The sequence below is a fragment of the Taurulus bubalis genome (genome assembly GCF_910589615.1).
Source record: "Taurulus bubalis genome assembly, chromosome: 18".
NCBI lineage: Eukaryota > Metazoa > Chordata > Actinopteri > Perciformes > Cottidae > Taurulus > Taurulus bubalis.
Window position 1 is genome coordinate 5,407,985 of NC_136606.1, and position 18,657 is coordinate 5,426,641.

The 18,657-nt window shown below is 41.2% G+C and overlaps 1 protein-coding gene across 1 annotated transcript; it reads left to right on the forward strand.

The window, feature by feature from the left end:
• Positions 1-666: 666 nt before the first annotated feature.
• On the forward strand, positions 667-18,058 carry apbb1ip (amyloid beta (A4) precursor protein-binding, family B, member 1 interacting protein; the record flags this gene model as incomplete). The annotated part of the gene is made up of 13 exons (XM_079234372.1): positions 667-726; positions 1,855-1,942; positions 3,984-4,267; positions 5,655-5,732; positions 7,786-7,945; positions 12,491-12,612; positions 13,747-13,821; positions 14,249-14,392; positions 14,833-14,943; positions 16,291-16,389; positions 16,468-16,591; positions 16,683-16,744; positions 17,411-18,058. 13 exons carry the CDS (start codon positions 667-669, stop codon positions 18,041-18,043), a joined length of 2,040 nt encoding a protein of 679 aa, XP_079090498.1. The 3' UTR covers positions 18,044-18,058.
• Between the last annotated feature and the right edge of the window lie 599 nt (positions 18,059-18,657).

Sequence of the window (18,657 nt, forward strand, 5' to 3'; positions counted from 1 at the left end):
AAGCATGCATATTTTATTACTGCCGATGGTTTCTAATTTTTTCCCCGACTCAGCATGTTTCAGGGATCAATTCCAGTGGTCATGCAGTATTCTGATTTAGTTTTTTAGCACACAGTAACAGGGGAAAAAAGTGATCTTCACACACGCTGATTGGAACAATCGTTGCATATTGTAATCAAGTAATGTGAGAGCGTGATTTCAACAGTTGATGATCTTTAATGACATCATTGGACTGATTGCAGTGGTGAGTTGGAGGACCCGAGAGACTGTCAGTTACTTCTGAATCTGACAGAAAACAGTATCTCGCTCTTCAGTTCAACATGTGCAACCCGACACGACACGACACGACACGACACGACATGTTTTGGCAAAAAAAAAAATGCCTGGAAGTCATGCATACATACTTTTCTTCCTTCAGTCTGGGTGGAGCTGCTAACGTAGCCTCAGGGCACACACTTCAAAGTCTCACTGGCGGTGTCACGTGCACAAGTGTGCCTCATTCTCTCGCTGTCACTCAAACGACGACCAAGTCCGATCCGTGGGAATATTTCGCTTCCTCGCAGCGCCGTCAAAAACAGTGGACGATCATTTTTTGTCACGTGGTGAAAAGGTTTACTTTGAGTATTTCTTTTGGTGTCTGACACTTGTGTTGTTGCTTTTAAACAGATGGATGACATCGACGCCATGTTCAGTGACCTGCTGGGGGAGATGGACCTCCTCACTCAGGTGAACTAAGACGGCTAACACTTCACTCCACACTCATCCTTATATATGGGAGGGAAATACATATTTAATAACAGTCTTGATAATATGTTATAAAAGCTACATTTCTATGATTTTAGTCAAAATGTTTGTTTTGTTGTTAGTAGTATTGTTATTTCGTTTCCAATATATTATGTAAATCCGTATCAGTTGTTCAGATACGTTTGCAAAAATCTACTTATATATTTGCTAAAATAAAATCCACAAAACTACAGAAGAAAAGGGGAAAAGAAAATGACACAGTTTCAAAATAAATTTCTATATTTAAATAAGTAAATGATTAATAAATCATAAAGAGTGGATGGATACATATGCTTAGTTTTATTACGGAACAACAATAACCTTTTGGTTTCACTTTGTTTCATTAAAAAAAAGGCTTAAGAAATGATTTGCAATAAACAGGTGCCATTTGTTTTTTGTTTTTTTTTCATTAGGTAATTTCGTTATTTACAAACACGCCAACAGGCATTTCTGTCACAGTAAAATGCATTAAATCTTCTAAATTTTTTCAATAAAGTACAGTTTTGAAAGCTGTTATATAAGCCTTTCATGCAACACATGCAGAACACCACACATGTCCTCCAGACGCCATGGTTTGTTCTCTCGCATTAAACCTTAAATAGACGTTTCTACTTTAGCGACAGACGACAAACTCACTAAAACCCACCATCGATCACCGACACTCGAGACTGGAAAGCACAACAGACACAGCGGGGGGAAACACTCTTTGTGGTCATCTAACAACCATCAATTACACACTTATTTTAGAAGGGGTGAGGTCAAATGGCATGAACCAGCTAGAGATTACACATTTTTGTCTTAGTGAAAACCCCTGCTGATGACTTTGATGTTTTTTTTTAAACGCACCAGTCATTTTAAATCACCTCCATTTTGCCAGACGGGCCGCATACACACATAGAAGCTCTGGTACCCAAAACAGATGTAGCATTAGACAACCATATAACTTTCTTGCATAATGTTTGGGGATAGTTTATGTTTCAGTGTGTGTTGTGGTGCCGTACAGTTTGTGGCTGTACATATATTATACCAATGCTCTTATAAACACACTGCCTTGCTCATTCCTCCCTGCAGAGTCTCGGACAGGAAACAGTACCTCCTGCGTCTCTCCCCAGCACCAACGAAGAAGTCAACTTATCCATCGGCTACACTGACCTCAATGGTGACGCAACATTTTGTCTATGGACAAATGGATGGATGGATGGATGGATGGATATAGATAGATAGATAGATAGATAGACAGACAGACAGACAGACAGACAGACAGAAACATAGATAGACAGACTGACAGACACATAGACAGACAGACAGACAGACAGACTGACAGACACATAGACAGACAGACAGACACATAGACAGACAGACAGACAGACAGACACATAGACAGACAGACAGACAGACAGACACATAGACAGACAGACAGACACATAGACAGACAGACAGACACATAGACAGACAGACAGACACATAGACAGACAGACAGACAGACACATAGACAGACAGACACATAGACAGACAGACAGACAGACACATAGACAGACAGACACATAGACAGACACATAGACAGACAGACAGGCAGACAGACACATAGACAGACAGACAGACACATAGACAGACAGACAGACAGACAGACACATAGACAGACAGACAGGCAGACAGACACATAGACAGACAGACAGACACATAGACAGACAGACAGACAGACAGACAGACAGACACATAGACAGACAGACAGACAGACAGACAGACAGACAGACATCTGCTTCATCTCCCTTACGTTATCCCTCAGTAAAAAAACAAAGCTCTGGGTTCAAACACAGGAAGTATATCACATGTTCCTTATCCAGAAAATCAACCAGATTACTAGTGAAGTAAAGAGGGAGAAAACAACAACGTTGCTGTGTCTCTGCAGTATATCTGTCTGCTGTTCAAGAAGTGATTTCAGACAGAGATTGAGGTCACTGTATGTGCTAATTATTCAGTGTTTGCCTTTGGCTCTTATGGGCTGTAAAACAAGCAGGTTAAGGTAAAAGCAAGGTTGCTGCATGTGTTGGCAGTAGCACTTAAACATAATTTAACTCGTCCCTTCCCAGTTGTTTATTTTGTAGTACAGTCATCGAGTAGGCTACTTCAGTCTTGTCACGTCAGCTCTGCACCACACATTACTCTCAGCTACAAGGACAAACTTTCATGAAACTGAACTGAACGACAATCAATCACAAAATAAACTAACTAAAAATCTACAACCCGAGCAGCTCTCGGCTCTCGGCTCTCGGCTCTCGGCTCTTAGCTCTTAGCTGTGCTTTGAACAAAATGCTAACGTCATGTTCTCACAATGACAAAGCTAACTGTTTGCCATGTTTACCGTCTTAGCATTGATCAACTAGCACCGAATACGGCTGAAGGTGTTGGAAATGTCATTAGTTTTGCAGCCCTTTTGGTCATAAACCAAAGTATTGGAGATATTCCATTACATTTAGGGGACGCTTTTTTCCAAAGCGACTTCCAACACATTCATGCACCGTAGATACAGCTAAGGGAGCAATTTGGGGTTAAGTGTCTTGCTGAAGGACACATCGACATGGACTGGTAGAAGCCGGGGATCTAACCACCGATCCTCTGATTGAAGGAGTCACAGTCACCCCATATTGAGTTTAGACCTGCTTATAGGGATCAACAAAGTAGTTTTGATTCACCAAAATAGGAAGGATACATCTTCTGGGAACCACGAGTGTTGGTACACAATATCATGACAATCATTCAGTAGCCATGACAACCCTCATATGTTTATACATTGTACATATTCTCTTATTAATAATAGTTAATGAATCATTTACGAATGCTTCAGCCTGACCTGCCCAACCAGCCTTTATTCCTAAAGCCTAGAGGAAATGAACGAGGAATGGAATGGAAGAAATTCCTTCATTTTAACCACATATAATGTTACACATAAATGTAATAAACATGAGCTGCTTGCATTGCATCAGCTTATGTATTTGTTATTATGAAACAAAGAGAGGAACTTGTAAAAAATAATAAAAAATGAAAGTTCATAATGTCTAAAGAAAAAGCTCATGTCATTTCAAAAAAGGGAACTGAGGCAACTGTTTACTCAGTTGCTAAATATGCATCTCTTATCTTTAATGTTCTCGCTGTACTCGGGTCAGTTCTTTACAAATAAACTCTTCTTCTTCTCACACCAGAGTCCCTCAATGAACTCGAGGACAACGATCTGGACGCGCTCATGGCTGATTTGATGGCTGATCTCAATGCGACGGAAGAGAAACTCGCAGCGCAAATAGAAGACCTGAAGGTGCCGTCACCGACACCGCCAGACCTGCCGCCCCCACCCAAGGGCCTGAGCATCCGTCCGGTCTCCTCCCTCGCTTCCTCAACATCGCCAGCGAGCAGCACCAGCAGCAATGTTAGCACCTCCTCCGCCTCCCCTCTACCACCTCCGCCCCCCCAGGCTGCAAAGCCCACAAAGGTGAGTCACCCGAGTGACGTGTAAGCATCTCTACGACCTTTTAACCTCTCTGCTGCTGGGAACCGGTCCAACATTGAAGAAGTGAGGGCTTTAACCAAGGCTTGTCGGAAACAATAGAGTTTATTTTGGTTTCAAGGAAAATGACACAACGCTTGATGACAGATTGTGAAGAAAAACATTTAATGTCTTTGCATTGGCGGGCGACGACGGAGACATGAAGCAGAAAGAGGCAATAACAATGTCACAATTTAGATTAAAGCACTTCCTGAGTCGTTCATGAGTCGTTCCCAGCATATGAATTTCTAGCGATTCCTTTTGGTCTTTGTGGAACTGGGAAGAGTGGTATTGCTCTTATAACAGTTGGACGGTGAGATCATAGCGAGGTTGTTCCTGGACGGACGCATCTGTTCCAGTTACAGAGACCCGTGAGTCTGTCTGGAACAGATCAAACACAGACAGACACAAGGCAGGAAAGAGTAACAGAATCAATACCAAAAGGTTGGAGAAGGGGAGGTAAGATGTGGCAGGAGTGTGGGGGGGTGAATCCAGACGGGAGCTTATTACTTTAGCAGGGCTTATTACCTCATCCTTCTGAGGTAAAAACACCAGCTGTGCTGAGGCAGAGAATGTGTCATTGTTAGGTGGAGGTGTACAAGTTCATTAAAACTGCACCGTCGGCAGGATTCTTTATGTGGAAAACACATCCGAGTTATACGCCAGACTAAAGGGTATCCTATCCCTGCTAATTGAGATTTAGATTAGATATAATGTCCCAAATGAAATTCTTGGACGCACGCTTCACATATGAGACGTTATGGAATTCCAATTAAACTCTGCAGCTCCCGCAGCAGCATTGAAGCGCTGCCTCCACAGAAATGAACTCAGCATCCTTCGTCCTCGTTTACCTTCAGCTCCTTTTTTAAGCAACAGCGTAATTTTTTTTGGGAGATAAACCTATTTGCTTTTTTTGTCGAGAGTTAGACGAGAATATTGATACCACTATCATGTTTGTACAGTAGTAGAGCTACAGCCAGCAGCCCATTAGCTTAGCTTAGCATAAAAACTGGATACAGGGAAACGGCTAACTTGGCTCTGTCCAAAATGTAACAAATCTGCCAGCCAGCTCCTCAAAAACTCACAAATAATCATGCTTTTTGTTTGTTTGATCTGTACAAAAAAGTATATAAAAATGACAAGTTTTGTGTTTTCTTCTCTTCTCTGTTGGTCGTCTCCAGAGATCAAAGATAATTCCTTGGTGCTGATTCCAAAGCATACAAGCTTTAACACAATGACATTACGGTGGCATACAACCCACTTACACCAGATTAAAGCGAAGGGTGGATGAACACATTCTGCCCTTAAACACAACATTTTCTTTGTCCTATAGGAGGAAATCGAGGCGCAGATAAAAGCAGAGAAAATCAAGCTCGCTCTTGAGAAGCTAAAGGAAGCTAAAGTGAAAAAGGTAAGATGACCAAACACCGAGGAGTCCTCTGATCTTACATCCACTGGCAACAACACACTTTAAAGACGCTGTAAATTACAGCTCGTCAATGTAGAAGACGCAACGTTCAAAGATAGCACGGCTCTTTCTCTTCCTCTGGAGGAGCCATCAATCACAGTAATGGATGACTTACCTTTCATCCGGCCAACGTCCTGCAGGACATCACGGCTTCCACTCTTTGGACACTTTCTCATCTTCAAAGCAGTCAACAAAAGTGAAGACATGTGGTTTTGCATGCAAAGCTTTGCGGCAGGATGTGCCATTTTTTTACGCAGAACCAAACCATAGTTGTGTGCCAATTGCATACAGTTTTATAATAGCTAATAGGCTGATGATATGGCTGCCAATTTCTACACTTCTACACGTGTCTCGGCTGAGAAGTCTTATAATTTACATGGGTGTGGCTGCAGTAATGGTCTATTAAGTTATTAAATACAAATTTAAAGGGAGCCAGCAGAAAACAGCACCTCCAAATTGCCGTGTGTGTGTGTATATGTATGTGTGTGTGTGTGTGGATGTTGAGGAAAAACAGACCACTGACCACTTTCACAGGAACATCTGTTTGGTGCAGAAGAGCAAGGTGCATTCTCAGTGGTTTCAGCACAACCGTCTGTGGGCAGAGGCCCCTCGAGTTTCACGCTTTCGTCACGGATGGTGTATTTTTTCATAGATACCCGCCTCGCATGAGGAAGAACTGTAAGAGGAAAAATCATTTGATATCCAGTGACATTTCATTCAACCGCACGCCAAACCCATATTGTTTTCCAAAGGTCAGGACCGAGGAACGTGTGATCCAACACTCTGAATCCTCCTGTGATAACATCTCTGAATCTCCCATTTTTTTATGACGCAAGCGTAGCGACCGACTGACCTCGGTTCTGTGACACTCCTCAGCTTCCCATAGCTGGATTTGTTTCAGATGAGAGGAAATGTGAAGCCATATGATCCAGAGAGGAAAACTCAGGCAACTTGGGGAAAGGGAGGTGCTAAGTCTGCAAAATAAAAATGAATACGATGGGGAGGAAATTACTAGAAAGGCCATACAGGGTCAACAGAATGGAGATACAGAACAGCTGTAAACAAGCTGCATGTGCTTCAAGGCTTTGACTTGATGTTACACTAGAGACAACTGCCGCTGTCCACAACAACTTCTTGCTGCAACACTTTCTTGCTGAGAGTTAGATGAAAAGATAAATACTACTTTCCATTAAATATGAAGTTACAGCCAGAAGACTGTTAGCGTAGCTTTGTATTAAGACTGAAAACAGGTGTAAAGATGGTCAAGGAGAACACACACAATCTTCACCTGGTGTATGTTTTATTTGCAGGTGACAGGACACTTAAAAGCAGTTCAGCCGTAAAACAATTTAAAGAAATTAAATAAACTAAACAACAAAAATGTATCAAAAGAAGGCTCAAAGTTAAGCTCAGCCAATCACTATTGGGCAGATAGCAGCAAGTTTCCAGCAGGTGTGCACCAGAAACTTCAACCATGAAGTACAATTAAGGAGCTTCTACCTCATGCTTTAAACCCAAAGTTAATGCATAACTAATTAAGACAATTATATGTAAAAACTAAACGTTCAAATCATTCTTCTCACTCCTTTAATATGGAGATATTAGTTGCTTAGGGAGCTTAAACAAGGCTGACTATTCCCTGAAGCAATGAAACCCCCTGTCATCAACTCAAAATGGTACAGTCTGAGCACCCTCACTATAAAGCCTACTATAAGCCACTTCCTGTTTGGCAATTAGACCCATTACCCACAGGTAACATGGATGGGTGCACATGCAGCAAACATTTGGTAGATGGAAGTTGTATATAACTGAAAACTTGAATTTCTTGAATGTGTTAATAACTTAATGTAGTTATTTCATTAACAATGTAAATGACAACAGTTTGCCTTTTGAAATGTACCATAAATGTCCAGAATGACTTGCGTTAGCATGTTAGCATGGTTAGCATGCCGCACCAACATAAAACTGACATGATAAAGTCGTGTTCCTCGGACAGTTGGTGGTTAAAGTGCTGATGAATGACGGCAGCGCCAAGACTCTGATGGTGGACGAGAGGCAGACGGTCAGGGAGGTCCTGGACAACATGTTTGAGAAGACTCACTGCGACGGCAACGTGGACTGGAGCCTGTGTGAGACCAACCCGGAGCTGCAACTCGGTGAGCTACTGCGACGTAGCACCCAGTACACCGTACTGATGGTTGATGCTACACATGCATATACATACTTTTACAGTAAAACAAAGATGTGTTTAAATAAATTAGATAAAGGGCATACAATTCCAATTAAAACCCAGACTAAAAGAGGTTATAGATGTTTAAAGATATCCATATTGTCAGTTGTTTCACTGGATTGGAGCATGACAACTAATGGCATGGTGCTAGATAAATTAGTAATATTATTTTTAAATCCTCACATTAAATAATGGAAACCAATACAAAGACTTTAAGATAAGTGTAAGTTGCGCTAAGGCAGACAACTGTAATTTTTTATTTTTTTTTTTAAATGTAGGTAGAGCAGAAACAGACTTTGCATTAGCCTTCTGGATGCTAAAGTGTATTTAGTTTCAATGTATTGCTCAGTGAGAAATGATCACACTGAAGCTATTTTTTTTTCCAGATAATAAAAAGCTGATTTGGTGACATGAGCCTTAAGTTAGAGATGACTCTGAGGTTCCTGACCTCGTTGTTCGGGGCAAGTCTTGGATGATTTAATTGTGTGGCTAGTTTCTCTCTCTGTAGGACTTCAAACTCATATTTCATGTTTTGTGACATCCAGACACTAATATCTAAACTAACATAAGTGTTTTGTTCTCCACATAAAGCAGTTCGTCATCAGCAAAGAAACAGATTTGGAAGCGGTGTTAACTGGGAGGGACTAATGGGAAATGAAGCCCATACTCCATCAACAATCCCCGTTGCTTCTGACGTGTTGATGTAGCACCATGGTGGTTCAGTCTGTGGGCATTTTGTGAGCGATCTGCTGCGTTAAACACCTTGTGACAGGTTGGGTATCTTCAGGGGAAAAGGAAAACCCCTTTGGCGCATAGTTCCTGCGTCAGTTTGGAATAAATCAACGAACTACCAATATTGTGTTAACAGAAAAATAACAGAAAGAGAAAAATACTTCTGGTCATACTGCTTTGTTCACAAGAGATTTCTGGTCAATTTAGAGCAGAAACACCACAGCAAAACTATCAGAACCAGAAAAAACACAGCAGTGATAATATAGATAGACGTTGACAAGAAATACCTTTTGTGTGTTTTTTTTATATGAATTGTCAACGAAACACACGCAATGTGCCGGGAGGGATATTTCCTTCAGGTCCAGAAGATTAACTGTATTTTTATTGGCACGATGGCAGCCATACGGCAGCGAGCTCACAATGAAACATTGATCTCTCTCTCCCCCACTCTTTCCTATACTCTCTCTATCCCTCCCTCTCTTACACACACACACACACACACACACACACACACACACACACACACACACACACACACACAGTGTAGACAGGTGGGTTTAATTTGCTGTATCGGACACCGTCAGTCATCCTCTGTCATACGGAAATAGAAGCCTTATGATCTCAATCCGCCGTCTGCGCTATATTTACTTCAGCTGCTGGACTTTCCGCCTCATCGCCATCTGTTTTCTTGGTTTCACGACATTTTCATCAGATTGTTACTGATCATTTATATATATATATATTTTTTAAGAACCAATCAAATCATGAACAGAGTCATTTCCCACCTGTTTTAATGAGGTACAGGCGGTAAAGTCATTAACCTGTGAGCAATAAACTGAAAGTTAATATTGCTTTGCTTTCGAATTATATTCAAGTCATTTTATATGCAGATAGTTCAGCTGTGAAGCACGAAATTAAAGGATACGCCTGGATTTATTAGCGCATACTTTCAACAAATTCCAATACAAGTCCATTTTGAGAGACTTCCCGACCCCGTCTGCCCTGTCCTACTGAAGACATGTCTTTAAAATATATGTATTTGTATTCTAAGAAACAAAAACTATGTGCACGGTAATTTGTAGCTACCATAGTCTGTTACACAAATAGAAGTAAATGGTGCTATTTTCACTCTATTCAGCAGTAAACCACAGAGTAATGAAGATGCAATGGTGCGTCTCGTTCATGTGTTTTTAATATTTTTTTTTGACAAGATCAGAGGTCTGTGCACAGACGAATAAGATGTTTTGGATACACAGAATAACAGCTGTTAGTCGGATCAATTCATTGTTGCTTTTTGGTCTTTTCATTGGAATTTGTTGTCAATAAGAAAAAATATAATTTCTGCAAACATATCCTTTGACTGTTTGCTGCAAATACCTTGTCACAGAAAACATTTACAGGAATATTTTTGTAATCGTAGCTTCGAAATGCAAACAACTTCTTCCAGTAACTCAAAAACACAAACCTCAACCTCAAGTTTTTGGGCTGAGGTTGAAATGCTGCCTGTCACACTGGGATCTTAAACACTTGACGGGTGCCTTTTAACATCAACAAGAAGTACAAATCAAGATAAACACGAAATGTTGAACTGACTCTTTTACTTTCTGGATATTTTATGTTTCTTTTTCTTTTAAGATGAGATAAACTGCCAGTCCACAACAAATGAGGAAATGAGTGTTTCCCTTTGATCAACAGAGTTTATTTTCAACCAAATGACAGCTCGTGCTTAAATTAGCTGTCTGACTCGCACTGATTTATTTAAAGCATATCATCCACGCAAAAACCTTAGCTCACTTGACTTATAATCACAGGGTTTTGTGTCATCTCTGACTAACTACGGTGTCGGCCGTATGACAGCTTGACGTTTGAGTGTGTTCCTTTTCTAAATGCCTCTCCACCTCCTCAGAGTGTTGCTTTCCAACAGCAGTGGCAGACCTTTTAATCTTCACCGACAAAAAGCCGTGGCAAGTCATGCCCAATAAACACACAAAGCTCGACAGCGACATCCTCTTCAAACAAATCCTCACCCATGTGCTCAGCATACACAGCATACACGTGCACCATGTGGTTTGTGCTGTTCAAAGGGATCCTTTTCTCCGGATAGCTCACTCCAGCAGCAGAGTCACACCATCCATTTAATGATTGTAATAGTCAAACTGTAGACTGGAACCCTGGCAGCAATTTATTTAATTCCTACCTCTGCCTCGGCTGCTAACCTGTAATTGGGGACCACGGCCAAACTACAGTCAAATGCTCAGTGCATTCTGGGAGATCTATAGCACGGTGTCTGTGGGTGGCCAGTGAGGAGGAAAGTGCCCTTAATGTGTTTTTGAGGTTTAGTGCCATTTATTGTTCCTCCAGACAAACAATAAATGGCGTACGGCTGTGAAATTGACTTTGAACCGAGCTCAGCTGATTTTAAAGATTTCATGAAGGGATCAAACTACTGTACGCGTTTGTTCTGAACTGTTGTTGGAAGACTGTTGCAGATTCTGGTAGATCCTAGTAGCCCTGACTCTCAGCCAGTTGGATCAGACTACCTGGACAACCCACATCCTTTCCTCTTTTATGAGTTTGCCTTGGATTAATTGACCACTTTAGGCAAACAACAATTGAGTTGTTCTGTTTTGGTGTGAGAGAGTAAACTGGCTTTGGAAGATTAGAAAAGTTTCCAGATTGTTGGCAGTTTGAATGTGCTGATGAAATATTTGTTGATGGCCGTGTTTACTGCAGGGGTGGGAAGTCAGCAAGTATAATTATTAAAGTAAATGATGCATCACAACCACCCAGGTCTCTCTATATATATGTATGTATGTATGTATGTTAGTTAGTTAGTTAGTTAGTTACAGCTTCAACACTAAAATGCAACTCTGTACTTTTACTCCAAAAAATGACATTTGGCTCACACACACGAGAGGCCTCTTAAACTCTACAGCGCCAGCTGTATTATGTCTTTCAAAAATGAACAAGATAGCATACTTAAAGATTCAGATATGGTATGAGGGGAAAAAATAAATGACACATTCCCCTTCATTATCCCGTTGGCTTGTGCCTGTGAGGCCCGCTCTGTAAATGATCCATGACTTGTTACGGTGTAGTTTTACATTGGGATACTTTTACTTAAAGCCACTATGTTTCAAATTAGAAAATGGAGCGGCCCCTAATGGCACCATTTAAACAAATAAACATGGACTATTGATTGCACTTATGTTTACTAGTTTGTCTCATTTTTCTGCAACTCAAAACGTATGCCGTCAGATAGATAGATGTATACTTTATTTATCCCCAAGGGGAAATTAGTTTGTCACAGTAGGAAGCAACTTATAGAAGACACAAAAAAAGACACAAAACATATCAGGAATGCGAAATACTCAATAAATATCCAACAAAACAGTAGAGTGTATTAATTTAGGAAATTAAACAATAAAGAAAGTAAATAAACAAAGTATTTGCAGTGTATATAAGTATGTATCAGAGTTATTTAACAGATGCTATAATCACATAAGAAATTATAAGCAGCACTGATCTGGAGCTTGGAGTACTTTTATCATTTTATCGTGGTTGTCTATGTTTGTTGTAATGTATGTCGAGACAGATGCCTCGTTTTTCTACTGTTTAATTACTGCAACCCTAGTCTACCTACGGGTACTAATAAAGTAACCAAACGAAATGCAATTTGATCATCTAAATGCTACCGCCACCAACTTTCTGACCTCCAGGTTTAATTTTCTTTTGACAGAACGGGCGTTCGAGGACCACGAGAACCTGGTGGAGCCTCTCTTGGCCTGGACGAGGGACAGCGAGAACAAAGTCCTCTTTCAGGAGCGGGGGGAAAAATACGAGGTTTTCAAAAACCCACAGGTCGGTCCGCTCGTTTTATGCGCCCTTTTTATATACCTCTCCAAACATACACTGAGTGATCGGAGGTGAAGTGCGTGTGATATATCTCAAAGGTCCAACACTGGCTAGTTCAGATCTCCTTGGCCTTGGCTCACGCAAATCCATCTCCACATTGTTTCAGCTCAGCGCCATCTGGCTATTTTCACTGTCTGAATTATGAGATGTATTTCCTCCATGCAGGATGACCTCTTCCATTTATGTCCTCGCCGTTAATACATCAGCTAAAACGGCCTCAGGCAGAAGACAGTGGGATCTTGGCATGTTTGTTGATATAATGGGACCCTTTATAAACCCGGCCTATTTAATGGATTCGGTCTGTTGGCAGAGGCAAATAGTCTTGTTGGAAAACTGGTGCGATATTCTCATTTTTTAAGTACTCCATTATGTCTTCCACATCCCCCAACGCAAGGCTGATCTGTTTGGTGCAGTATGTCCCGATCAAAATACAGTTTCAACTTCTGACAAGAGCTACCAAAATAGAATTCCCCTTTGGGCTTTCGCTCGCCACAATGAAAACACAGGCCCAGACTATGATGTGAAAACACACTGGCCACACAGGGACAACGAGTGGGGTCAAGGTTGGTTTATTTTGGGCTGATAATATTAGTTTCTGCTCTGTGCGGTTTTGTTCTGATATTTAAGACATTTAAATTGGATTAAGTTGAAGATTCTATGTTTTTATCTTTGACCAGACAGACAAAAAACACTTCTGAAGTTGCATTTAGATCAAATTAATTCTGAAAAATATTCATCCATATTTAGGGAAGCAGACATTTGATAAACAGGGGTACAGACAGCCATGCTAGGAGCTCTGTGATTTCAACTAAATGCTAACGTGTGCGTGCTAACATGTTCAAAATGACGACATCCTGATGTTAAGCAGGTAGAAGGTTCACTATCTAATTTATCGTTGAAGCATGCTAACATCTGATACATAGGGCTTGACATAAAGTACAGTGGAGTCGTATTGCAGGTGATAAACAAATTCAATTTCATGGCAATCCGTCTCATAGTTGTTGAGGCATTTTACTTGAAACCTCTGCAAGAGAAAAAGTCACGAGATTCATTGACGCATGTCTTGTTTCATTCCCGCAGAACTTTTATCTCTGGAAGAAGGACAAGAAAGCTCTGAAAGACATGAAGGACCAAGACAAGGAGTTATTGATACAGGTAAGCCAACACGTGCACACAATCCAGAAGTGAAATTGTTTCTGTAGTGGCCATTTGTCCCGTGAATAAAAGAAAATAAACATATAATGAAAGAAAATAAATCCAAATCAAAAAGCCACTGATGCACCGTTGGTTTGAAAATGACGCAGCTAAACGAATGCAGGGTCCATGCGGGAGTCCGATTGTACTGATGTTTATTGAAACTTGAAAATCATAGGCCTACACGTCCTGTACCCGCCTACGTACCCCAGGTGCCCACAGCATTACCCAATTAACAAACCCAAAAAATCTAACCTAAATAAGCAAACAACTATAATTTAAACAATACTACTTGTGAATAAAAATAACGTATCATAGTAATAAATAGCTCCTACAGTTTCTTTAAGCTGCCGGTTGAGACCCCTTTCATCCCTCTTCCCCTCTGCAGGAGAACTTCTGCGGGACTTCCACTATCGTGCCAGATCTGGAGTTGGTGATGCACCTCAAGGAAGACGGAAAGAAGTCCTGGAAGCCGCGACTCTTCCAGCTGAGGGCCTCGGGAATTTATTACGTGCCCAAAGGCAAAACCAAGGTCAGGGGTGAAGAAGGGGACTTGGTTTTATGGCCACAAACACACATACAGCAGCTAATGCTCTCATCCAGGGTGTCATTCAGTTGGGCTCAAGCAAGTGGTGAGAGATTAAAGACCAGCAGGTATGGAGATATTTCTGAAATGTTGACAGAAACTTTAATAAATACACGGTTGATTTAAATGTGTCACTGGGACTACATGGTGACGACATGCAGTCTTTCTGCTTGATCAACTCTGACTACAACAAGCAGTTTGTAATCCATGCTGGAGACCTATTCACTTATATTTTGGCTTATTTGGAAGTTCTTCCCAAAGATATAATTCATATAGGACATTATGTCCTTACTTTTGCACTTGTAGTGTAGTTTATCAAGTTGATAAAGAAACGGGAAAATGACAATATGGATCAAGTTGTAATATCATCCCTTTTTCTCTTCCAGTCGTCCCGTGACCTCGTCTGTTTTGTCCAGTTTGACAACCTGAATATCTACTACGGCAAAGACTTTAAGGGCAAATACAAAGCCCCAACTGACTTCTGCTTTCTTCTGAAAGTAAGTTTGCTCTCAATGTGTCTTATCAATCTAGTTTTTCTCAAAACCACACGTCCGTTTTAACAAACAGAGAAGCTGCAACTTCCCCTCACTGAAGAAAACCTTTACTCTTGAGGCGCCTTGTCATTGTTAGGGTATTATGTTCAGTTTTTGGGCTCACTGTATATCGCAAGAGATATGAATGCAGAATTGAATATCGCATGTTGGTATCTGAGTGGATGGTCAGCCACACAGCTTTACAGGAACAGTGAAAGGCAATAAATACTTTAAATTGAAGAAGTGAAAGGAGACGGTTTTGCAGAATCGAGCTGAAAACGATGAGAAAGACACTACTTTTTAAGCAGTTCCTAATATTTCTATTTATATGTGTGAGAGAACACTATCAATTCATTGTGGAAGTCCTCTTTCTTTCTTTTCCCCTATCTTCTCTGGGAAATACAAGAATCAGCAGATGCCGTTTTGCTACAGTAGTTGGTGAGGATCAAAGCAAAAAAGAGCTTAGAGGTGCAAAGAAACTGAATGACCTACCAGTGAAAGACGGGTCGTTTTCCTTTGCCCTTGGCCGTCAGCACCTTGAGCTCAAACCTGGAGGACTGGGCCAGGTTCCATACGGTAAAACTTGTTAAAAGTTGCCTCGGTTGTGGTCAGACGGTGATGAAGATGATGATGCAATGATAAGTGAAGCCGTTTTGACAGATTGGCGGGGTGGTGTTTACGGGCTGCCGGGAATTGCTGCAATTCAAGGACGAGAGCGAAACAATTTAGCTCCATTTTGGTGTTTTATATTCAGAGGAGCGGCCTGAGGTGATCTGTAACACATCTCCATTATGTAGAGCTGGTATCATCCTCTTCAGGGGGAAAGCGTTAACTGTAGTATTAATGTGAAACCCATACAATGTGCCCTTAAAGCAAATATTACAGGATGTTCTCAACGGCATTCTAACTTTGGTTATGTTCAGAAAAATGCTGACTGGACTATTCCAAACACCAGGAATTAAACATTTAGCTCCATTTTAACTGGAGTTGCCTGTGGAGACTCTGATGCTAGACTCAGTCTGCCCCCTTGTGGTACCCAACAAGAGGAACTCCCTTGATTTAGAAGGTTTTGAACACTTTATACACTGTGTGTGTGTGTGTATATATATATATATATATATATATATATATATATATATATATATATATATGTATGTATGTATGTATGTATGTATGTATGTATGTATGTATGTATGTATGTATGTATGTATGTTATGTTAACTCCAAAATTCAAGTAGAAAAAGCCTTGAAGACCTTTTAACAAAGTCTGTTCTTTTCTAACAAGTTTGCCTTCTGTATTTGTTTCTGCAGCATCCTCAGATCCAGAAGGACTCTCAGTACATCAAGTACCTCTGCTGCGACGATGAATGGTCCATGAACCTCTGGGTAACAGGAATACGGATCGCAAAGGTAAATGCAACCACCTCTGCATTCAATGGTACTGCAGGCTATTCGAACAGAACTCTGATGCGTTTCTTGCGCTTCCAGTACGGTGCGTCGCTGTATGAAAACTATAAAACGGCAGAGAAGAAGGCCGCCGTCAGCTCCGTGTGGACGAACCGAAGCACTCCATCGAGCTCCAATCCATCGACGCCCTCACCCACCATCAAAGGTAGAACGACACACAAGCGGCCATCGCTGGTGTGAGACGAGCCAGATGTAGTGGTGGTGGTCTGAACCTAATGTTTATTTTCCTCCGCCAGCTAAATCACTAAGCCAGGCCAACGGTCACGCTCTGCAGCCCGAACCAGGACCTGTTGCTAAGGTACACTCTTCATCGTCATGATCAATTCATCTGTTGATTATTTAGTCTGTGAAATGTTGGTGAATGGTTGAAAAATGTAAAAAAAAAAGAAATGGTGATGGTTTTGTCGAGAAATCGGGCAAGAGTTTGTTTTTTAAAGTAGAAGAAAATACATTTTGATATTAACTAATTGTTTCAGTTACAGGGTAAATGTAGGAAGACAATGTTATTTCCAGGGTCTGTTATTAAAAAAGTTACAATATAGTACGTTATAGGAAGATATAGTACAGTATGTTATTAAAAAGTAGCATGATATAGCATACAAATATAAAAAACTGTTGTAGTTAAGTAAAAAAGATGTATATTGTATAGTTTGCCGTAAAAAAAAATCATGAAATGTTATTAAAATAAGTCATATGTAAGCCATATTAAAGTCATAGTGAAGTATGTCATAAAATAATCAAATTACATAAAAAGTTGTCATGAAAAAGTCACAATATAGTATGCCGAAAAAAGCAAAATATTAGAGCAGGTAAAGAAAAATACATTAAAAAGTCAGTATAGTGTGGTGAACGAAGTCATTAAAAAAGTTGTAATATGCCATATGATTTAAATCATAAAATGTAAAGTATGTGAAGGTCATGGTATAGTACGAATGTTGAATCTGGTTATATTCCGTCCCCTCAGGACTTTGGACATGTCCCACCTCCACCTCCTCAGGCAGATATCCTTCCCCCGCCCCCTCCAGAGCCATTCCTCCCTCCTCCACCGCCTCCTTTAGCTGCCAAGAGTTCTTCAAGACCTTCCCTCCCTCAGCGACACATGTCCACCAACTTCCCTCCGCCTCCACCTGCAATGGACGACCTCCCTGCTCCACCGCTGCCTCCGCCCACCGACGACGCCTCAGAGGCGCCGCCGGACTTCCTCCCGCCCCCTCCTCCGGCTGCTGGCTTTTCGCCTCTGTTTCCTCCTCCGCCACCGTTGAACTCCCTACCACTACCGCCTCCCCCGGTGAGTTTCAGGGGCGAGAACCAGTCTCTGCCTCCTCCGCCACCAGATCCAGGGTTTTTACCTCCGCCTCCACCTCAGCTGATGTTCACAGGGGCTGGAGCTCCTCCTCCTCCGCCGCCGCCTCCTCCACCTCCTGCTGCCGCTGCCACCCCACCAAGAGTCGCAGTACGGCCTTCTGGCTCGCTGAGGAAGATGCCTCCTGTTCCGCCAAAGAGAACTACGCCATCTCTGCGCGGAGGCGGAGGTGAAGGCGGAGACTTTATGTCAGAACTGCAGAAGGCCATGAACAAGAAGCGTGGTGATCATTAGCCTGAGTAGATTTTACAACCTTAACAATGCTGATCAGCTCCAACATGAAGCCAGTGGAGATCAATACAGACTTCCTCTCTTCCAGAGAACAGATGCCCATCCTTCCTTCTTCTTTACGGCTTATCCAAGACATAATCTTGCATGAATTAAGTGAACGGGTCATTATTCTACAGACCAAACGGTTTGTTCTGTTCAGCGTTTGTAACGTTGCTGAGAAGAAAACATTAAAAAAAGTATAATGCGGTCAACTCGGTTCAAGAGACATCTTCATAGAATTGTACATATTGACATGTTTTCATGGAAGGCTGTAAATACTATAAACAAAATGTCCATTTATACCGGTTAGCTTTCAAATAACTAACAAGCTAAATAAAACCTGGAATATGAAATGCAATGAACATGCTTTTTTATTGTATTAAATTGTTGGGGTTTTCTGGTTATTGAATACAAATCTGAAAGTGTGTGTGATGAATAGTCATACTGAATGTGACCCTAGTTCTAAAAAAAAAAAAGAAAACAGTACAACCTCTTCTGTAGCATCTTTGAATTTATTTAGTTGTCAAAATGGCGTGGATAGGTGAATTCCTCTGAAGCCCTCTTTTATTGTTGGTCAC